The sequence below is a fragment of the Malaclemys terrapin genome, chromosome 16 (assembly GCF_027887155.1).
Source record: "Malaclemys terrapin pileata isolate rMalTer1 chromosome 16, rMalTer1.hap1, whole genome shotgun sequence".
Taxonomy (NCBI): Eukaryota; Metazoa; Chordata; order Testudines; family Emydidae; genus Malaclemys; species Malaclemys terrapin.
Genome location: NC_071520.1, coordinates 10888143 through 10911897, shown reverse-complemented (window position 1 = coordinate 10911897; position 23755 = coordinate 10888143). Strand labels below are relative to the sequence as shown.

The 23755-nt window shown below is 49.7% G+C and overlaps 1 protein-coding gene and 1 pseudogene across 1 annotated transcript in view; both read left to right on the top strand.

Annotated features, from left to right (window-relative positions):
- The first annotated feature begins 1324 nt into the window (after window positions 1-1324).
- Window positions 1325-1446, top strand: LOC128825006 (U4 spliceosomal RNA; annotated as a pseudogene).
- Window positions 1447-6234: 4788 nt separating this feature from the next.
- PXN (paxillin) overlaps window positions 6235-23755 on the top strand; it is a 71478-nt gene continuing 53957 nt past the window's right edge. The window contains exon 1 of the mRNA XM_054006308.1: window positions 6235-6309. Coding sequence (XP_053862283.1) covers window positions 6297-6309 — 13 coding nt within the window. The 5' untranslated portion in view covers window positions 6235-6296. The remainder of the gene's footprint in view (window positions 6310-23755) is intronic.

Genomic DNA, 23755 nt, shown 5'->3' with positions numbered 1-23755 from the left:
TGATCTTCGAGACACCACTGACTTCCTGAGGAAACTACAATGCATTGGTGATCTTCCTGAAAACACCAGCCTGGTCACCATGGATGTAGAAGCTCTTTACACCAATATTCCACACAAGGATGGACTACAAGCTGTCAGGAACAGTATCTCTGATGTAGCCATGGCACACCTGGTGACTGAGCTTTGTGACTTGTCCTCACCCACAACCATTTCAGATTTCCCTCTCTTGATATTGACACCTCATCAATTATTGGGAGTGGACTACATCCATCCTGACTAAATTGGCCTTCAACATTGGTTCTCCACTTGTAAGGTAACTCCCTTCTCCTCATGTGCCAATATATATTTATGCCTGTATCTGTAATTTTCACTCCATGCATCTGAGGAAGTGTTTTTTTTTTGTTACCTACAAAAGATTGTGCCCAAATAAATGTGTTAGTCTTTAAGGTGCCATTGGACTCCTCATTGTTTTTGTGGATACAGACTAACACAGCTACCCCTCAGATATATATATGAAATAAAATCAGGCAGAGGCTAATACAGCCACCAGGGAGAAGGCTGGGATTTCTTTCTACAGAGGACTGAGAATGAACAGTTTGGTGTGACACACAAGACCCTTCTGGAGAGTTCACAGGTATTTCAATAGTTTCTAGAAACTGCTTTGAATATACCCATACTACATCACATGATATCAAGCAGTGTAATTCATTAGAGCTTATTAATTAGAATTTACTCACTTATAAAAGTGATCTTAGACTTTTACCATGAAAGAATGAAAATTCTATGATCGATCAAACTGTAAATGATCCAGTATGACATTAATTTGATAATTTACATTGGGGTCTTTTTCTAATACAGTAGTCTAAGCTTTTTTCCTTGGCATTTTATAGGGTCAATACAAGTAGTTAGTTTCTTTGATAGCGTATGACATAATCTCTCACATGCGTCTGACGAAGTGGGCATTCACCCAGGAAAGCTTATGCTCCAATACATCTGTTAGTCTTAAAGGTGCCACAGAACCCTCTGTTGCTTTTTACAGATTCAGACTAACACGGCTACCCCCTGATACAATTAGTTAATTAGCATAAAATATCCCAGAATGCTTCAGTATCTTTTCTTGTCTTTAAATTGGTAATAAAGTTAAGGAAAGTCAGAGTCTATGTAAATATCTTATTGCTTAATTATAACAGAGGTAGGTTTACATTGACCTGATGGAAGAAAGTTTTCAGGGTATTTTGAGTGCTGGTGAAAACTCCCTTTAACCTGAAAGAGTGATCAAATTTTAGTGGCTTGTAAGATTTTTTTTTTTTTTTTTTTTTTTTATAGCTTTGCACAGTGGCAGTATCATAACTAATGAGGTTAATCTGAGGGGTTGTTATTGCTATTTGAAAACTTTTCCCAATACCCTGCCATGACAAATGGAATTTTTGATAGTTTCTTGTGAGACTGATATGGTTGTTATAAAATCAGTGTTTAATTTTGTGTGTTTACTACAGCTTGTATAGTAGGTTTTTAAGTGTGTTGGGGTTCTGAGTGCAGCTAGTGGTAGGTGATGCATTGGTTTAACCAAGAAGCTTTGAGTGCTTTTATCTTAAATCATTCCTTGTTACTAGTGCTGCTGAATAATTGCATGTATGGAATGTTTTTTTTTCTTTAACCAGTAAATGTCTCTTGCTTATAAAAATGATCTTAGACTTTTACCATGAATTAACCATATTCTTTTAACTTAGAAAAAGCAGTTGCTGAGAAGTGGTTAGTTGAAACATCCTAACTGGCTAAGTTCTGTGTTGTGGCTGCCACTGTAGTACCCATCTCACACCTTTCACATCATGATAGACTATCAGGTACTTACATCACATCACAGCCTTAGTTGCCATGGGTTGAATCCCTGTATTGAAGAGGGCATCTGCAATCCTTCATTTTGTGCAAATTTAGTGCAGCTTTTGAGCTGTTGACTCATTGCCTGACTCCCCTATCTCAAAATTCAATGAACAACTGTATTCCCTATTTACATGGCTAGGGATCCAGCACATTTGAGAGAAACAAAGTGGTCTGAGTGGTTTGAGTAGAGAAGGGGGAGCCGGGAGCCTCTGACTGCCAGATATGGGGATTGAATGACAGGGGATGGATCACTTAATAAATTGCCCTGTTAGTAGGGCCAGGGTGGGGTAAGGAATCCTGCCTCTGTGCTGTACCTGCTCTAAGGAGAAACTGATGACTTTATTTTCCAGTGTTGTCCATCTGGCATCTTTCACCAGCAATGCAGTCATTTTCTTTGAGGGTATGGCTCCACTGCACAGTTAACTCAACTTACTCCTCTTGAGCTACAAAAACCTTCATGTCTGCCTCCAGCCAGATAGCAACACACTAGGAAGGTGTTCTCTGGCTTGCCATTCCAGTCAGAAGAAATTCTGTACCGGAGCTGGAGAACTGCATTTGTTAGCACTAGATACCACACATGAATGTGGGGATTGAATGCCAAACTAGCACACGTGAAATGGGAATTGATGTCTGTCCCTGAACCAAAGAAGAACTAGATGGCAAGAATATTCAGCTGAGGAGGCATTGTGAAAAGGCATTGGAAGGCTAATAGCACCTAAATTAAGCTAGCATGGGCCTACATTACTGATTGGTCATGCTAATAGCTGATATCTTGTCCTCACTCAAGTTTTAGCCTCTTCCAGTTAACTCTGGTTAAAAGCACCAAAGAACTCAAGTGAGGCAGTTTTGTGTATGGGTGGGACTTGAATTAAGGAGACCACTTGAGTCTATACCTTGAGCTAACTTGCCATGAAGACAAGTCTTTAGAGTTTCGATTTAAAAGCTGTTTTATTGGAAAACCATATCACCAGTGGTGATGGCCCTGCCATTTCTACTTCACCAAGCATTTCACACAGAGTTCAGTTCAGCAGCTAGAGCAAAGTCTATTTCCTAAGGGCCCAATTCTGAGAGGTATTGAGGCCCGTTCATTTCAATGGGAGTTGCAAGCAATCAATAACAACCAGGATTGGGCCAATTCTGCATTTGCCTTTCATGTCTTGACACATACTTGTTCAGAATCAATGAGGCCCTGGACTGTTGGTTTAATGTTGTGCTAATTTGCACTCTGAGATTTTAATAGGATGGCACTGGATGTAAATCAGCACAGAATTGGCCTTTAAAGCTAGTCCCTGGTGTTGCTTTCTTTTTGCCTATAACCTATCTGAATCTCTAAATCCATGCTGTAGTTTTTCCAGCACACATGGCCTAATTCTCCATTAGGTAGTTAGTGATACACCTCTACCCCGATATAACGCGACCCGATATAACACAAATTCAGATATAATGTGGTAAAGCAGCGCTCCAGGGGGGCAGGGCTGCGCTCCAGCAGATCAAAGCAAATTTGATATAATGCAGTTTCACCTATAACGCAGTAAGATTTTTTGACTCCCGAGGACAGCATTATATCAGGGTAGAGGTGTATAACCTTTATCAACAGCAGTCATTACTGTTGTACTCTCTCTATGAGCTAAGATCAAGTGTAGGTAGTCTCTTGGTCTATACAAGGCCGTGATCAAGTGTCTTGATGTTTTTGGTCTTTTGGCCTCGAGATGAAAACCTTGTCTTTGCTTCTGGGACCTTGAAGTGAAAAAATTCTCTAAGTTATTTTGTACATGGAATCAATGCTCATTGCTTCCAACCAAGAACGTAACAGGTTAGTGCAGCCTAGCCTACCTTAATGTGGATGATGCAGGAAAGATGCAGCTCGCTTTACCATAATATGGCTATTTTCACTAATCACTTGATTACTCTATGTCCCTGGATGACTTTAGAAATTAAAATATGCAGACAAGGCATCAATACAAATGCACTGCAGTTTATTTTTTATTCACACTAAGATACAGAACACAGTATACACCAAGAAAGATGTCTGTCACTTGTTCCTGGGAAGCAAGATGTAGATTCCAAGGAACTTGGGTGGTGGTGCTGGGAAAGAAAGACATGATTCCTGTGAATTTAGGACTTCCAAATTAACAACCGCAACAATCCACGGTTGTGTGTATCTATGCCTGAGACCCACAGATCCCCAAGTCATCTCGCTATGTAATACTGCAATACACCAACGTTAACGACCTAGAGATGATAATAGCAACATGGCCAGACTACATGCACATGGTGTTTAAAATGTCTGTTTTGTCACAGGTTGCTGGGAGTTTCTTAACTCATACCCATGAGACTTCATAGCAAAGCACAGATGTATAAGTTTTATATATTAATTATATTGGCATCACAATGATAGCCATACAGCACTCTCTAAGCTCCCTATGTCCTTTCCCAGCATATATGGGGTCCAGCATAAACCTGGGATGAATTTCTGGAGGCTGCTGATTATTCTAAAGTCTCAGTCAGGAACAGGGAGAGGATAGTGCAGTGTCCCTTGACCTAATGACGATACTTCTTAGTAGGGAAATAATGATGTCTACTGGACTGTGTTAGCCAGGAAACTGGGTGTGCCTGTGTTTGGAGAGTGAAAAAATAAAGCACGGGGGATTGTTAATAGTTGATCGCAAGGTCTCTGTGTTTTCTTTACAAAAAAATGCAATCTCGCATGTGCACACTACACTACAGGACATGCAGTGACGCTTTAAAAACATACCCTGACTCATTAGGTTTCATTTTTAGGAAAAGTGGTGCACAAGTGGTGTTGTCAGAGTTCCCTATCACTTTGGCCTTTTCTACACTGCCAATTTTCAGGAAATCTCTCACCAGCGCCAGTGACTGTTTTTAACCATCCTGTCATCTGGAGTACAATAAGATAAGAGGACAGAGTGGTAAAAAGACTCGCTGTGACAGAAGTGGGGCTGCTTTGTAATAATTTGTGATCACTGTATGGTTGATTTGGTTCAGATGTTTACTGTATGGATATACTAACTTAATTTAATAGGTGGTTGTGAGGAAAAGCAGTCAGGACGGAAACAATGGCTGAGAGTGAGCCACCCCACAGTAAATACTTGGCAGCCCTTATGGGACAATGGTAGAGCCATTGGTTCTGAGGCATCTGGCCCTATATCCAGCTGAGGCTACTGAACTGGTTTGGACAAGCAAGTCCAAGGCCTGGTAACCAACAAGAACAAAGGACCTTCTAACTGGATCATCAGGGACTCCCTCCCTCTCTCAAGAGGGTAGTAGTTGGGGAGCTGTTTGGGGAAACCAGACTGACACAGCTTCCTGCTAGGGTGTCTGAAGAAGCTAGGTAGGCTACCATAAGGGGATGGTACATCATTAAGTGGGCTAGACATACATGTGGATTGTTAAAACAATGAGGAGTCCTTGTGGCACCTTAGAGACTCACACGCTTATTTGGGCATAAGCTTTCGTGGGCTACAGCCCACTTCATTTATAATCCCTTCAGGCTGGGAGCTGGAGTTCCCAGGCCCACCACCAGGTGGCAGTGCCTTAGTGGAGTCTCAGCTGCCTCAGTGGTCAGGTACCACTAACAAGCCATGGGCTGCCCAGCACTACAGAGGGGCATTGCATAATTCATGGGTCCACCTGGGGTCCAGCACCTTTGGACCTACCTCATGACGCAGCATGCCCCTGGCACCACCCCACAGTCGTGTCCACCTTGCTCCACACTGCAGCACAGCACCCCCCCTTCACGCCCCTGGCATGTGATGCAACATCCAGTCACCATGCATCACACAGCATCCTGTGGCACAACCCCCATGGGACTGTCCCGTGGCACAGCCTACCCAGACACCAGCCTCTGGCACAGTTCCCCTGGGACCGTCTGTGGCACAGTCCCCGTGGGATTGTCCTGTGGCACAGACTCCCTGACACCATCTTGTGGCACAGCCCCCCGTGGCACCAGTCTGTGGCAGAACCTCTCATGGCACCATCCTGTGGCACAACCCCCCTCCACGGTACCGTCCTGTGGCACAGTCCCCCTTCCCACCGCCCATGGTACCGTCCTGTGGCACAGCCCCCCTCCACTGTACCGTCCTGTGGCACAGTCCCCCTTCCCACCGCCCATGGTACCGTCCTGTGGCACAGCCCCCCGTGTCACGCTGCCTCCTAACCGCACCGCCCCCCGGCGCCAGGCTGGGGCTCAGCGCCTAGAATTGGCTCAGGACGGGAGCTGAAGTTCTCAGACCCACCACGAGGTGGCAGCGTCTCACTGGAACCACCGCGGCGCGCCGTGCGCCCGGCCGCTCGGGGAGCGCGCACGCCGTAGAGGTGGTGCGGGAGCGCGCCCGCGGGGCTGGCAGAAAAAGTTGCTGCGAGCGGAGAGCGGCGGCTGCGGGCCCGGCCGGACCATGGACGACCTGGGTGAGTGCGGGACCCGGGCAGGGCCCCCCGGGCAGCGACTACGGGCGATAACCGCCGCCCCCAGCGCCCCCAGCCTGCACCCCCCCAATCCCCCTCCGCCCCCAGCCTCCACCCCCAATCCCGCCTCCTGGGGCTCTCCCTACACCCCCCAGCTTGAACCCCCACGTCCCCCTCAGCCTGCACCCCCAACCCCCCCACCTGAACCTCTCCTCCCGGGGCTCTCCCTACACCCCCTCCAGCCTGCACCCCCACGTCCCCCTCCGCCCCCAACCTCCACCCCCAACCCCCCCACCTGAACCCCCCCTCCCGGGGCGCTCCCTACATCCCCTCCAGCCTCACCCCCACGTCCCCCTCAGCCTGCACCCCCAACCCCCCCACCTGAACCTCTCCTCCCGGGGCGCTCCCTACACCCCCCAGCTTGAACCCCCACGTCCCCCTCAGCCTGCACCCCCAACCCCCCCACCTGAACCTCTCCTCCCGGGGCTCTCCCTACACCCCCTCCAGCCTGCACCCCCACGTCCCCCTCCGCCCCCAACCTCCACCCCCAACCCCCCCACCTGAACCCCCCCTCCCGGGGCGCTCCCTACACCCCCTCCAGCCTCACCCCCACGTCCCCCTCAGCCTGCACCCCCAACCCCCCCACCTGAACCTCTCCTCCCGGGGCGCTCCCTACACCCCCTCCAGCCTCACCCCCACGTCCCCCTCAGCCTGCACCCCCAACCCCCCCACCTGAACCTCTCCTCCCGGGGCTCTCCCTACACCCCCTCCAGCCTCACCCCCACGTCCCCCTCCGCCCCCAACCTCCACCCCCAACCCCCCCACCTGAACCCCCCCTCCCGGGGCGCTCCCTACACCCCCTCCAGCCTCACCCCCACGTCCCCCTCAGCCTGCACCCCCAACCCCCCCACCTGAACCTCTCCTCCCGGGGCGCTCCCTACACCCCCTCCAGCCTGCACCCCCACGTCCCCCTCCGCCCCAGCCCGCACCCTTCCCTGGCTGCACCCCCTCTGCCTCCACCCCCAACCCCCCCGCCTGAACCTCTCCTCCCGGGGCTCTCCCTACATCCCCTCCAGCCTCACCCCCACGTCCCCCTCAGCCTGCACCCCCAACCCCCCCACCTGAACCTCTCCTCCCGGGGTGCTCCCTACACCCCCTCCAGCCTCACCCCCACGTCCCCCTCCGCCCCCAACCTCCACCCCCAACCCCCCCGCCTGAACCCCCCCTCCCGGGGCGCTCCCTACACTCCCTCCAGCCTGCACCCCCACGTCCCCCTCCGCCCCCAACCTCCACCCCCAACCCCCCCGCCTGAACCCCCCCTCCCGGGGCGCTCCCTACACCCCCTCCAGCCTCACCCCCACGTCCCCCTCAGCCTGCACCCCCAACCCCCCCACCTGAACCTCTCCTCCCGGGGCGCTCCCTACATCCCCTCCAGCCTCACCCCCACGTCCCCCTCCGCCCCAGCCCGCACCCTTCCCTGGCTGCACCCCCTCTGCCTCCACCCCCAACCCCCCCGCCTGAACCTCTCCTCCCGGGGCTCTCCCTACATCCCCTCCAGCCTGCACCCCCACGTCCCCCTCTGCCCCAGCCCGCACCCTTCCCTGGCTGCACCCCCTCTGCCTCCACCCCCAACCCCCCCGCCTGAACCTCCCCTCCCGGGGCGCTCCCTACACCCTCTCCAGCCTCACCCCCACGTCCCCCTCAGCCTGCACCCCCAACCCCCCCACCTGAACCTCTCCTCCCGGGGCGCTCCCTACACCCCCTCCAGCCTCACCCCCACGTCCCCCTCAGCCTGCACCCCCAACCCCCCCACCTGAACCTCTCCTCCCGGGGCGCTCCCTACACCCTCTCCAGCCTCACCCCCACGTCCCCCTCAGCCTGCACCCCCAACCCCCCCACCTGAACCTCTCCTCCCGGGGCTCTCCCTACACCCCCTCCAGCCTGCACCCCCACGTCCCCCTCCGCCCCAGCCCGCACCCTTCCCTGGCTGCACCCCCTCTGCCTCCACCCCCAACCCCCCGCCTGAACCTCCCCTCCCGGGGCGCTCCCTACATCCCCCCAGCTTGAACCCCCACGTCCCCCTCCGCCCCCAGCCCGCACCCTTCCCCGGCTGCACCTCCACCCCCCCTGCACTCCCACATCCTCCTCCACCCCTAGCTTGAACCCTCACATCCCCCTCCACCCCCAACCCGCAGCCTCAATTCCTCCCTGACCTCTCCCTGCATCCCCCCAGCCTGAACCCCCATGTCCCCCTCCGCCCCCAGCCCACACCCCCCTTCCTTGGCCTCTCCCTGCATCCTCCTCAGCTCCCTCCACCTGCACCCCCCTCCGCCTGCACCCCTACCCCCCTGAGCTCTCCCTGCACTCCCCAAGCCCGCACCTCCACCTCCCCATCCGCACCCAACCCCTTCCCGGCCACTCTCTGCACCCCCCTAGCCTGAACTCCCACATCCCCGTCCGCCCGCACCTCACTTCCCCGGCCTCTCCCTGCACCCTTCCAGCCTGAAACCCCAAGTCCCCTTCTGGCCCCAGCCCACACCCTTTCCCGACCTCTTCCTGCATCCCCTCAGCACCTCCTCTTGCCAGAACTCCCTCAACCCCTTCCTCCTCCCTGCCTGCATCCCCACACTCTCCTTCCAGCATGGAACCCTCAGCCCCTCCTACAAGCCCTTCCAGCCCGCACCCCTAGCACCCCTAACCTCTCTCCGGTCTCTGTCTGCATCCTTCTCAGCCCTTCCCTCCCAGTCCGCACCCCTCCACCGCGTCCCCCTCCAGCCTGCACCCCTAACCCCTCACCGGCCTCTGCCTGCATTCCGTTCAGCCCCTCCCTATAGCCCCATCAGCCCTCCCTCCCAAATCTGCACCCCCCCTGGTTGTACCCCCACCCCCTCTTCCTCAGATTGCACCCCCCATTGCACATCCACACACCCCTGAGCCCCTTCCCCTCCAGTCTGCACCCCCAGTCCCTTCACAACACACCTCTAACCTCTCATCCGCCTCTGATTGCATCCCTCACAGCCCCCCTTAGCCCACACCCTTTCCTTTCCAGGCTGCACCCCCACTCCCTTCAGCCCACACCCCCCTGTCACCTGCCTCTGCTTGTACCTCCCTCAGCCTGCATCCCCCGCACTCCATCCCTCAGCCCGCAACCCCGAGCCTGCATCACCTCTGCCTATACCCCCTGCATTCCCCATGCATCCTCAAGTCTGCCCTCCTACGCAGCCCCTGATCTTGCATCCCCAAGACCCCCTTCAGCCTGCACCCCTCCCCCACATCCCTCAACCTGCACCTCCTTCATCTCTCCTACACGTGCTTATCCCTTAGCCTGTGCCCCCAGATCGCCCCCAGCCTGCAACCCCTCATGGGCCTCTGCCTGCATCCTCCTCAGCCCCTCCCCCCCGAACACACCTCCCTGAGCTTGCAACCCCTCCATCTCCCACTTTCCTACACCCCAAATTGGTTTGTAAATCTGCCTGTGCCTCCACCTCCCCTCCCCCCCAGTGTGTATCCCACTCCACTCTTTCTTAGCTTTTACCTCACCACTGGCCTGTACCCTGCTTGTGCTCTTCCATTATCGTGCACCCTGTCTTCGATTGATCTGCCATAGACCTCCCTGCCTTTCCCTTGTGCACATTTTAAACCACTCACCCTTCCCTCTGCTTGTATCCTGACTAGGAGAATTGCACCTTTTACTGCTCTCTCAATCAGCAGTAATTCTTTCCCCTGCCATTGCTGTAGTGTCTGGCTTCTGTTTTTAGGCCTGGCTTGCATGTGTAAAGTGATCTCCTAGGAACCTTTGAGATGAAACTGACTGGCAGACTTTGCAATCGCATTGCAACCATGATACAATCATGTTCAGAATTCATTCCGGCACCATGTCCTTTCTCTGCTGCTCCCTCAGGTGCAGAGCAACCTTATGAACCATCCACAACTCCTCAGCAGAGGAGTATGTCAAACAACTGGCTTCATGCGAAAGCTCCATAGAATCTCTGTTTACCTCCCACCCCTATCAGGGAAGGAAGATGGATCCCCAAAAATTCCCTAGAGTTCTGGGAGATGTTAGGGTGACCAAGTTCTGCTTATGAAACTGATTAAATCAAACACTGGGGTAGGGCTGCAATCCATTACTTCCATCATACCTTTAATAGAAACCAGACATTCTCTTAAGAGCTGCTCCAAGAAAATCACAGTTTTATTACTGGACTCAGAAGCTCGAATTACAGTGCTAGCTTCAAGCCGGCACTAACACCTTCAGAAAAGACAGTCTAAACTGTCTTGGGATAAAACTGTTGAGAAACAGTCAGTTGGCCTTTAGGAGGCATGCTGCAGCCCTAACATTCATGGGGAGCAGCAGTTCCCTTCTTAGTGAGCAAACCCCCTCCCATATGGAAGTGGTCAACAGTCTAGTTCAGGGGTAGGCAACCTATGGCAAGCGTGCCGAAGGTGGCACACGAGCTGATTTTCAGTGGCACTCACACTGCCCGGGTCCTGGCCACCGGTCCGGGGGACTCTGCATTTTAATTTAATTTTAAATGAAGCTTCTTAAACATTTTAAAAACATTATTTACTTTACATACAACAATAGTTTAGTTATATATTATAGACTTATAGAAAGAGTCCTTCTAAAAACGTTAAAATGTATGACTGGCACGCAAAACCTTAAATTAGAGTGAATAAATGAAGACTCGGCACACCACTTCTGAAAGGTTGCCGACCCCTGGTCTAGTTAGATGTTGGAGAAGAACTTCCAATAGCAACAAACTGATAGTTGTATTGTAGGAGGAGGCAGTCTTGTTTTTTTCCCCCTCATATCCCACAGCTTAGGCACTTTTCAGAGATGTGGTTTTGGCTGAGTGGCATTTGGCTTCTAGTGCCAGGTTTTCAGTGTGTTCTTACTAGTAATGTATCCCCGGTGGTTTATTGGCTTGCTGAAGAGCATCTTCATGGGTGACCACACAGATAATGTTTGTAGGACCATCTTAAGAGTCTTCCCTACATGCTTCTAAAGCCATAGGAGTTGAGCTGTGCCAGCTACAACTGTTACAGTCCTTAAATTCAAAGTGCTCTGCCATCTGGTCGGATAGCTTATTGCTTGCATCGATAATGGCTTTTTCTCTCCATCTAATATATTCAGACAGTGGGAAGATTAAAGGTGAATTGCAGAAGTCTGAAAAATGGGGTTTGTGCCGTTTTTGTGGTGCTTTACAATGTATAAAGAAGACCCGAAAGCTAATTTTTTGTTTTGCTTTTGTTTTTTGTGTTAGAAATATCTGAAATTTCAAGTCGAGTCTTCTCTGGTTTTGCAGGAGGTGTTGGGTGAAACATTGGGAATTTTTTCATACTTTGATTTAATTGATGGAAGCATTTGAATCTTTAAGATGTCCTTCCTCTCAAGAGCTCATTAGATTTTAGGAGTTAAATATGCTGGCATGAGCAGACAAAAACACATTTAAAAAAAAAAGTGAATTAAAAATCCATTCCTCTTTCAGCAGTTCAAGTTCTGCTCTTCTGCCATGTCCATGTTTGTAACAGTTCTCCATTTGTCCATAGAGTCTTTCAGGATAGACAAGGTCTGAATAGCTAAAGTTAAAAAGTGGAATCCTCTCTCCCCCTTAGCAGCTTTTCATATGTATCGTATCCACCATAAAGAAGCAAACCTGCTACAAGCCCAGTTACTTTTCCTGTTGCAGGTCATTGTCAACATGAAAGCTGCCTGCTCTTTATAATTGTGTTAGTCTTTGGGAACGTAGAGGAGAAAGGATAGTATATCGGATGGTGTGGGACAAATTAATGCTTGGTGTAACTCTACTAAAGTGAAGTTACATCATGGGTGAATTTGACTATATTGCTGAAACTTTTGAACCTATTGAAAAAAATAGTGTGGAGAGGCTTTTATGCATTGAAGGGGAGGATCAAGAAGAATCCTACTTTCTTTCATGCTTCTTGTGAGTGGAAGTCAGGGAAGGAGGATATCATGAAAGGTCTGTGTGAATGGATCTTTGTTGCTTTAGCGGTTTGTTTAGAGCAGGTAAATGTTGCTATCGCTTTTTCTCCAGTGTTGGAGAAATTTATCTTCCAACGCACAGGCCATGCCAGAAACTGTTTAAAATTTCTACAGTTGAAACTTGTACATCACAGTGAATGAGCAATCTGTTGTGCAATGCACTCTTTGTGTGAGCACTGTTATACACTAGAGCAGCACATGGGGACAAAAGGGGAGTTTGCACAGGTGAGAGATCTATTTAGATCTGTGTCCCTTGCTCTTTTGAAGAGATCGGTGCATATCATAGGCGGGTTCTTGGAAGTTAATTAGGAAAGTTGGTGACTGGGTTTCTCTTTCTGAAGTGTCATAAACCAGTGTGGAAAATGAAATTACTGTCTTAAAAAGAGGGAAATGTCTGCATTATTTTTGGGTCTGTTGCCCGTAGAATACCAGAGAACAATGCAGTATGATGTAAGGCAGGAAGGGATGGTCTGGGGATTCCCAGCATGATCACTGCCAAAGGCATGTGTTTTGATTGACTCTTTTAGATGACAAATTAGGATATTGAATCATCAATGGTACTACAGCGCCTACCCTGTGCAAACAGGTATCCCTGAGGCCTGCTCATTGAGATCTACCAGACCCACAATGAGGGGATGGGAAGAACGGAATCTGACTTATCTTCTTGTTTATTTTGGATACCATGTTAGTCCTGCCACCTGAGGAGGGTAGCTTTAAATTTGCTTCTTGTTTTGTAGATTTCAGATGCAGCTTGATTGTGTGGCTTCCTCTGTTTCTTATGGCCTGAGGGAAGTGATCTGTGTGGTGGTGGTCTTTCCCTCTTTAAAAGTATTAAATTTGCTATCAAGTTAAACATCGTGCTTTATTAAACAAAATGTCTTGTGTGGTACTGTTTTAAATTAATTGACTTTTAACTATGGTGTGTATTTTGCATTTCACTCAGTTTGGACAATAAAAAAAGGCCAGTTTCACTTCTGTTAATTCTTAGGCTTGGTCTACGCTAGCAACTCATGTTGATATAACTACGTCGCTCAGGAGTGTGGAAAATCCACATAACTGCAAGGCACTAACTCCTGGTGTAGACAGCCCTCCACCAACATAGCGCTTTCTCCTGACAGCTAGCTACTGCCTCTCACAAGATGGAGTATCTATGCTGACGAGCAAAGCCCACCTTACAGTGTTGCAGCTGTGGTGCTGCAGCATTGTAAGTGTAGGCGAGCCCTTAGTCACTTTCTCTGTCTTCGTCATGGACTAGTACAAAATTGCAATATATAAGTTTCAAGCACTGAGGTGGCTATTTAAATCTTCATCTGTTTTCTTTGAAATGACAGAAGCATGGAAACACTTCTGCAAAACCTCCGCTAAGCTTGGTTTAAAAAAAGCACAGTCTTGGTAACTTACACCAAAATGGTTCTGCTTTTAGAATAATCTCTTTTGAGGTGTTAAAAATTCTTGGTACCGTGCTGCTTCATTTTGATTGCAAAATCCAGCTAAAACAATTGTGGCTTCATTTAAAAAATGATTGGGAATTGTTCACCAGAGCTCGTAAAAGAGGTTTCATAAATACAGATTATGCTTTTGGTGTTTAATAAGTAATGAATTAATGGCAATATTCTGGCTGTGCATAAACATTAGACCTTTAACTGTTCAAATGGGTTCTGATTTTAGACACACTTGCTGGTGGCAGGTTGCTTATTTTGTCTGATGGTTAAGGTAAAGTGCTAGATTAAAAGATTCAGCTACATGAACTACAGTTTTTATTTTAAACTTTGTTTTTCTCTGTGGTGGCACATCTCTCCCATCCTCTTTTTAAAGGTTTATCCCTGCTCCATTGAAGTTAGAGGGAGCTTTGCCTTTGATTTTCATGGAAGGCGGTATTTAGTCTTAAGTGTGGAACAGGGTGCATATGTTTACATCTGTTTGTTGTCTCTATGGGGAAGATAGCTGTGCTCTGCAGAGACATGTTATCTTCTTTGTCTCCCTTGGTGGGTGATGGGTCTGAATGACTCACTTCCCTCAGCTTAGATGCCTTGCAGTTTGTAGAGCTGACTTGGTACTGGGCTGCTCTGACTGAACGTTTAGTGTGAAATTGCTTCATTATGGCCTACACCCAGTAAATGGTCTTGGTGGGAAACATTAATGCAATAATTCAGCCTCTTGGCTCTCAGCTGGGTCAGGTTTCTGAGGGCTTGTCTACACTGGCAATTTACAGTGCTGCAACTTTCTTGCACAGGGGTGTGAAACCCCCCCCCCCCCCCCGAGCAATGAAGTTTCAGCTCTGTAAAGCGCCAGTGTAGACAGTGCTGGGAGCTGTGCCCCTTGCGGAGGTGTGTTTTTTTTAGAGTTCTGGGAGAGCTGTCTCCCAGCGCTGCACCGCGACCACACAAGGCATGTTAAAGCGCTGCCAGTCTAGACTAGCCCTGACTCTTTGCTGCTGCTGGGCAAGAAGACTCAAAACAGGACTGAGGCCAAGTCTACGCTACCACCTATGTCGGCAAAACTTATGTTGCTCAGGGGTGTGAAAAAACACACCCCTGAGCAACATAAGTTTTGCTGGCATAAGTGGTACCGTGCACAGCGCTACGTCACGGGAGAGCTTCTCCCATCAACATAGCCACTGCTGCTTATTGGGGGTGGATTTATTATGTAGACGGGAGAGATCTCTCCCATTAGCATAGAGCGGCTATACGAGAGGTGCTGCTGTATTGGTACCGTAAGGTCTCTAGTGTCGACATAGCTTAGTATCCATCACGGTAGGAAGCTGACTTGTTTCAGCTTCTTAGCTGTACTGACCCTGGTAAAACAGGGGCTTTATTGTCTTGGGGGACTCAGACAGGGAATCCTCTGCCTCGAGCAGTGTGTAATGCAGTAAAAGGCTCATTTTCTTGCTGGTATATTTCCATTGAAAGTCTGGACTCTGTGCTGTCTTTAGCCCCTTTGTCTCCAACTGGGAGAGGTCAACATAGCCAAATGTCCAGCTGCCCTCTTGGCTGAAATGGATCCTCCGACCCAGTCTCCACCGGCTGTTAGAGAAACTAATGGGTAACCTTCCTTACACCTTATTATCTACTGGCTTTCTGTCTCTCTCTCCTTCCCTACTTATTGATTCCTGTTTTTCCGTTTTCCTGGGGAATCATAATACTTTCCACCTCTCCAGGCCCTCTTTTCCTCATCCCTCTTTTATATTTACAATAAATACAACTCATAGGAAAAAGAGCGTTTTATTGCTGGAGAACATGAACTCTAGTTCAATACTTTATCTGGGTATCTTGGCATTTCACAAAGACTAATATAATGAGCCTCACACTCCCTTTGAGATAGGTCAATATTATCCCCATTCCTTATATAAGGAAATTTGCATTAGTGTAATTACATCACGGTAGTTTTTCTCTAGAGTTATGCATTGGTATAGGCACTGCCTGAGCACAAATGGGTCTTACACTGATGCAGTTTAATCTGGCTACTTATCTTTATGCAGGTGCTGTGTGGGTGCATTAAGAGTTTATACTTGTGCAAATGGCCTTCATTAGGCAGAGATGGAGAAACTGAGGTACAGGGATGGTCGCTGACTTGACCAAGGTCAGATAACAAATCTCTGGCAGAACCAGGAATAAAATACACGAGTCGACTCCCCGTGTCTGTTTCTCCGTTTGCTAATACAGTGGTTTTCAAACTGTGGGTCGGAACCCCAAAGTGGGTCACGACCCCATTTTAATGGGGTCGCCAGAGCTGGCGTTAGACTTGCTGGGGGCTGAGCCCCAGCTCCTGGGGCCCAGGCCCAAGGGCTTCAGTCGTGGGTGGCAGGGCTCAGGTTACAGGCCCCTCCACCAGGGGCTGAAGCCCTGGAGCTTTGGCTTTGACTCCTCCCGGCCCAGGGCAGTGGGGTTTTGGCTTTGGCCCCCCCTCCTGGGGTCGTGTAGTAATTTTTGTTGTCAGAAGAGGATTGCAGTGCAATGAAGTTTGAGAACCCCTGCGCTAATACTGATTAATATCAGGAATAACTCAGTTGAAGTCAATGAAGTTACACTGGCATAAAAACGTGAATGAGAGGAGAATCAGGTCCACAGTTCCCTGTTCTAGACCTTAGACCACATACCCTCCCTTGTATTCTGGAGTTGATTTTGTGTCTATTTTTGCTTGCTCCCTTTTGATGCTAGAGAGTTTGCATTATACATTTCTACACTGGAATGTCAACTGTGGGAAGCCCCTCTAATGTATGAACAGGGCTGTCATCTGCTCCCTGCTCACCATAGCCTGTGCTGAATAACACTTCTATTTTTGGGGTACAGACTGTCATAGCTAAACTCGTATCGGGGTAGCAGTGTTGTTTTTGTGGATACCGACTAACAAGGAGTCTGGTGGCAACTTAAAGACTAACAGATTTATTTGGGCCTAAGCTTTTGTGGGTAAAAAACCACTTCTTCTTCTTCGAGAGATGTCCCTGTGGGTGCTCCACTACAGGTGTTGGTGCGTCCCTGCGCCTTCGCCCGGAGATTTTTGCAGCAGTACTCATAGCGGCCACGCATGCTCAGAATCTGCCCCCCCGCTGTGACTCTAGGGTAATAGAACGCATGCGTGGCCGGTCTCCTCAGTTCCTTCTCAACCGTCCCCGGCCTGAGACGGAGCTCAGCAGACTCATTAGAGAATCCTTCACTATTGCCTTAATTATCCTTTAGAAACCAGTTTTTTCTGTCAGTTTTCTCTGTTAAAATAGTTACTTACCCAGTTTATCTTAAAAAAAAAAAAAAAATTCCTGTCAGTCGCAGCTATGCCGGGCTCCACCGGTTTCAAGCGCTGTGCTATTTGTAAGGAAGCTATCCCGTCATCGGACGGGCACTCAAAGTGTATAAAATGTTTGGGGGAAGCTCACATTCCCCAAAAATGTGCCCACTGCTGTAAACTCAGCTCCAGGGCACGGAAAGACAGGGAGCTTAAACTCAAACTGCTCCTGCTTCAAAAATCTATCGGGTCAGTTTCAGACCCAGGCATTGAAGCCGGCTCCGCTACCCGACACAGCCCCCCCTCCCCCTCAAAAAAGCTCAAGAAGTCTACGAAAAAGGGGCACCTTTCCTCACCGAGCAAGACTATGAGGCATAAAGTTTCTCCAGGCAGATCAACGATCTCTCTGCCTGTGATTCCTCGCCTCAGCAATTTTCACGAGCCAGGCTCCTCCGGAACAGCGCAAAAGCCGCCTGAGGCTTCAGCGCCGCCGAGAAGCTCCGGTGCCGAGGCATCAGGCTTCCAGTTGCCTGCCTCAGGGACGGCACCGTTCGGCACCGCGAATGAGACGGTGCCGACATTCTACAGCACGCCTCACCCGAGGCAGCCCGACATTTCTCGCCCGGCACCGACCGCGGCACCGACGCCTGCGGGGCATTCTGACACACAGATCACAGCCAGAAGCCCCGATCGCAGGAATGCTCTTGTGCAGCAGCCTCTGTCGGCTCAGCTTTCATCTCCCGCAGGAGCTGTTTTCACTCATTTTACCCAGACAGCTGATCTGCTAGTATCACCTACCTTGCAGTCTCCGCTCATGAATGCATATTCTGTTTCGATGCCTGAGTCAGGATCTGAGCAGTTTTCCTCCAGTGAGGAGGAAGCAGATCCACAGGGAGTTTTTTCCCCATATCATGACTCCCAGCTCCGGACCCAGAGCAATAAGGGCTATGGAAATACTACCTCATCCCACTCTCAGGACCCTGCCCCTTGGGGGATGAACCCCTGGATGGCACCACCTATGCCCTACCCGCCACCATGGCAATACTGGACACCATGGACATCATACCCTCGGGAACACATGCCCCGTGGCCATTCGACCAGGCGCAACACTGATCCAGTGCCGTCTCCTAATGCATATGCTAGTGACACGAGACGCCTGGCAACACAGCCACGTTCCCAGGATAAACCTAGCCCTTCTCCTGGTCCAACAGATCCGGAGTTAGCACCGGAGGAAGCATTACTTCTCCTTCCTCCCACTCCCTCTGATGAATATACAAAATTCCAGGACCTCTTTAAGAGAGTTGCTAGTGACCTGAACATTAACTTGGAAGTGGTTCCCGAACAACAGCATGAGCTAACGAACATCCTACAGCCCCCTTCTTCCTCCAGAGTGGCACTTCCAATTAACGCAGCCCTTTTAGAACCCGCTAAGTCCATCTGGCAGACTCCAGCGACAAGCCTACCTACCTGCAAGCAAGCGGACAAGAAGTATTTTATTTCTCCAAAGGACTCTGAATTCCTTTTTACCCACCCAGCACCAAACTCATTGGTAGTGGACGCTGCGAACCAGAGGGCCAGACAACAGTATTCTCGTTCTGCCCCACCTAACAAGGATAGCAAACGACTGGACCTGTTTGGTCGCAAGGTCTATGCATCCTCCACCCTCCAATTTCGCATAGCTAATTATACTGCAGTCCTGGCAAAATACGACCATAAAAACTATAATAAGTTAATGGACTTTATTGATGACATTCCAGAACAAAGAAAACAACAGTTCAGAGCTATAGTTTCTGAGGGCCAAGCCATTTCACGCACCGCTCTCCAAGCAGCCCTCGATGTAGCCAACACAGCGGCAAGATCCACCGCTACAGCGGTAGTCATGCGACGGGGCTCATGGCTCTCCTCTTCCTTTTTTCCTCGCGAAGTTCAGAACACAATTGAAGATCTTCCCTTTGACGGTGACAAACTCTTTGCTGCTAACACGAATGAAGTGCTTCATTCAATGAAAGACTCCAGAACAACCCTCCGGTCTTTAGGTCTCCAGACACCTACGGCAAGAAGACGACAATATCGATACCAACCATACCACCGGCCACGTTATCCCGCATTTACACAACCTTCCCATAGACCGCAGGAACAGCAACAGCCGCAACGTCCACGACCAAGATTCCAGCGATGTCGCCCAAACTCTACAGGGGCGCCTCAACCCCCACCAGCTAATAGGCAGATTTGAAAACTTGGTCGAGGGTTTAGAAAGCAATGCCCTCACTTCAGCCGGCACACCAATCTTTGGACACCGCCTACGACCTTTTTTCCAACAATGGAGGAAGATTACCTCCGACAAGTGGGTCTTAGAGGTAGTTACAATTGGATACGTCATCCCCTTCCTCTCCTTACCTCCCACCCACCCACCCTCCCCGTCCCTCTTCAGGGACCCTTCTCACGAGCAGCTACTCCTCCAAGAGGTGCAACATCTCCTTCATCTGGGAGCAGTAGAAATCGTGCCAGAGCGACACAGAGGGAAGGGTTTTTACTCCCATTATTTCTTAACGGAGAAGAAAAATGGGGGATGGCGACCAATCCTCGATCTCAGGCGGCTCAACAGATTCATCAAAAAGCAAAAGTTCAAGATGGTGACCCTCAATACCATAATCCCAGCGCTGGAGCAGGGCGACTGGTTTTCTGCCCTCGACCTACAAGATGCCTATTTCCACGTCACTATACATCCGGCCCACAGACGTTTCCTCCGATTTACCCTTGGTTCCACACATTTCCAATACAGGGTACTCCCCTTCGGACTATCTACAGCCCCCCGTGCTTTTTCCAAACTTCTAGCCGTAGTCACTGCTCACCTCAGGAGACAAGGGGTAATAATATTTCCGTACCTCGACGATTGCCTCCTCAAAGCTTCAACATTCGACGAGGCGCTCCGGTTCACACGACTCACAGTCGAGTGCTTTCTTTCTCTCGGCCTACAAATAAACAGAGACAAATCCACATTACGCCCCACCCAGCACCTTCAGTTCATAGGCGCAGACCTCGACTCTCGGACCGGGCTAGCATCGCTCCCACCCGATCGCTACAATTCCATAAAACAACTGACCACAACTATTCGCAACAGCCCTCAGGTAACTGCCCGAGACTGCCTGCAACTACTAGGTCACATGGCCTCGTGCACTTTTGTCGTCCAGAATGCACGCCTACACATGAGGTGCTTCCAAGCGTGGCTGGCAACGGTTTACAAACCGAATATGCATTCTTTAAACAAGACTCTCTCCCTGCCTACTCCAGTCAAAGACTCGCTACGTTGGTGGACCGTCCACTCCAACCTTTGTTCTGGAGTCCCGTTTCTTCAACAGGCTCCATCACGCATTCTGACCACCGATGCATCTATGACAGGGTGGGGTGCACATATGTCTCATCACACAGTACAGGGACTATGGTCAGCAACCGAGACCTCCCTGCACATAAATGTACTAGAACTTCGAGCCATTCGCAACGCGTGCCGTCACTTCCTGCCACTAATCAAACATCATCACGTACGCATAATGACGGACAACATTGCTTGCATGTTTTACGTAAACAGGCAGGGCGGAGCTCGTTCCCATTCGCTGTGCACAGAGGCTATGAAGCTCTGGAATTGGTGCATTGTGAACAACATCCGGGTATCAGCTGCTTATCTTCCCGGAATCATGAACACCACAGCGGACGAACTGAGCAGACGCTTCCCATGGGACCACGAGTGGGAGATAGACGAGAAAACCATTCACAACGTATTCAGCATCTGGGGTTACCCAACAATAGACCTCTTTGCAACTGCAAAGAACAAGAAATGTCTCAATTTCTGCTCCAGAGCAGGACTGGGCAAACATTCCCTGGGGGACGCATTCATGATCTCATGGCACCGAAACCTATTCTATGCGTTTCCCCCGATACCAGTTCTCAACAGGGTTCTGATAAAAATACGAACGGATCGAGCCAAGGTGATCCTCATTGCCCCATCGTGGCCCAGACAACCATGGTTTCCCTTCCTCACCAGAATGTCAATCCAACCACCAATCTCCCTGCCGCTTATTCCGAACCTTCTATCTCAGCAGCACGGTCGTTTTCTCCACCCCAACCTGTCCATGCTTCACCTCAAGGCCTGGTTCCTACGTGGTTCTCCCAACGCGAATTAGATTGCTCCGAACAAGTTCAGGAGGTGCTCCTACATAGGTCTTGCGAGTAGCTTGAGTTCTGCTATCTTCAAAAGTGGAAACGATTCACACATTGGTGTTCTGCCAAACATCTTTCTCCTACCTCGGTACCTCTTCCGTTTATATTGGACTATCTCTTGGGCCTTAAGCGATCCGGCCTTTCTTTCAGCTCCATCAGGGTCCATTTAGCTGCTATTACGACTTTCCACGACAAAATTGATGATACGTCTGTCTTTGCTCACGCTACTACGAAGCGTTTCCTCAAGGGCCTACAAACCTTATATCCAGACATTAAACAACCGACCACCCCCTGGGACCTTCATCTGGTACTGTCTGCCCTAACTCAGCAACCCTTCGAACCCCTAGCCACGTGCTCCCTTTTACACCTCTCCATGAAAACAGCGTTTCTAGTGGCAATTACTTCTGCCAGACGGGCAGGAGAAATAGCAGCTCTCATGGCTCATCCACCATATACGATATTTTTTAAAGACAAGGTTACCCTCAGATTGCATCCCAAATTTCTTCCAAAGGTTCACTCATCATTCCATATTAATGAACCCATACACCTCCCGACTTTTTTCCCGAAACCACATGCAAACTCCTTTGAAGCCTCAATGCATACACTAGATGTTCGCAGAGCCTTGTCATTCTATTTGGATAGAACCAAACCCTTTAGAACCTCCTCTAGACTTTTTGTCTCTGTTGCAGAGCGCTCCAAGGGCATGCCTATTTCTACCCAGAGACTCTCGAACTGGATCTCCCAGTGTATCCGACTGTGCTATCAGATGAAAGGGGTTGCACCTCCAGATGGCATTAGAACACACTCCACTAGATCTCTGGCTGCCTCCATCGCGTTCTTACGCAAAGTCCCCTTGGCTGACATTTGTAAAGCAGCCACCTGGTCATCTGACCATACTTTTGTTAAACATTATGCCCTTATTCAAGGCCCTTTATCTGACATACGCTTGGGCAGGGCGGTACTCTCGACGGCGTTCCTACCAGATCCGAAGTCCCTACCTCCTTAAGATACACTGCTTTTAAGTCACCTGTAGTGGAGCACCCACAGGGACATCTCTCGAAGAAGAAGAGGAGGTTACTCACCCTGTGCAGTAACTGACGTTCTTCGAGATGAGTGTCCCTGTGGGTGCTCCACTACCCACCCTCCTCCCCTCTACTTCGGAGTTGGGGGGCCTCCGTGGTAGAGAAGGAACTGAGGAGACCGGCCACGCATGCGTTCTATTACCCTAGAGTCACAGCGGGGGGGGCAGATTCTGAGCATGCGTGGCCGCTATGAGTACTGCTGCAAAAATCTCCGGGCGAAGGCGCAGGGACGCACCAACACCTGTAGTGGAGCACCCACAGGGACACTCATCTCGAAGAACGTCAGTTACTGCACAGGGTGAGTAACCTCCTCTTCAGATGCAAGTGTGGCCTAGTGGTTAAAGCACAGGACAGGAAATCAGCAGACCCTTGGTTTGTTGTTGCCTCTTCCATAGACTTGCTATGTGACGTTGGGCAGGTTTTACCTCATCTGTAAAATAGGGATTACAGTTCCCTACCTGCCAGGCACCTGTGAAGTCTACTTAACATTTACTAAACACTTTGCATTTCTAAAACCCATTCCATCTGAAAATGTCAAAATATAATCTATCTCCCTCAGCCTCCTCTGTCACCTTTACCAGCAAATCCATGTTGAGCCCACCCTCATCTTTTACATTTTTCTTTGTACTTCTATCCTCACTACCTTTCTTCTAACTTACTCTCCTCACTCACCTACCCTTGCTCTCTTCTCTGTGTCCTCTACTATGACAGGCCACGAAGTTTTCTGCTTTGCTGTCCCATCCTTCTGGAGCTTTCCCCTTCCCAGTTCCTCGCATAAGTTTCTTTCTCTAATTTTCCTCTTTAGTCTGGCATATGTCTGAGGCTGTGTCTACATTACAGAGCTTACAGCGGCACAGCTGTACTGATGCAGCTGCGCCACTGTAAGATTGCTCATATAGCTGCTTTGTGCCGATGGGAGAGCGCTCTCCCGTCGACGACATAAAACCACCTCAACAAGTGGCGGTAGCTGTGTTGTGGGAGAAGCTCTGCCACTGATTTAGCTCTGTGAACACTACCACTTATGTCGCTCAGGGGTGACATAAGTTTTGGCGACATAAGTGGTAGTGTAGACGTGGCCTGAGTCTGTGAATGATTTTGTGATGCTCTGCATTAAAGATGCTCTAAAAATAAAGTGTGGTGGTGTCACCATATTAAATAATGGCAACCTTCAACTTGACTAGTATAGCACATGTTCAAATCTCCGCTAGCTTGTCTGTGTTTTAGAGTTTTAGAACACTTTTGCTAACACTGTCATGTCCCTGGTCAAGACATACCAAAGCAGAATTGTTACTGGAGCCAGTGACTTGGGGCTAAAAACATTTCTGATGTTTCAGCCACAGTAGATGGCTCTAAAATCGCCCCAGGGGTTCCAGGTTCATTCTGATTAGGAGCCTGGTACATTCTCTCTCTGGGTGGAGTTTATCTTCTA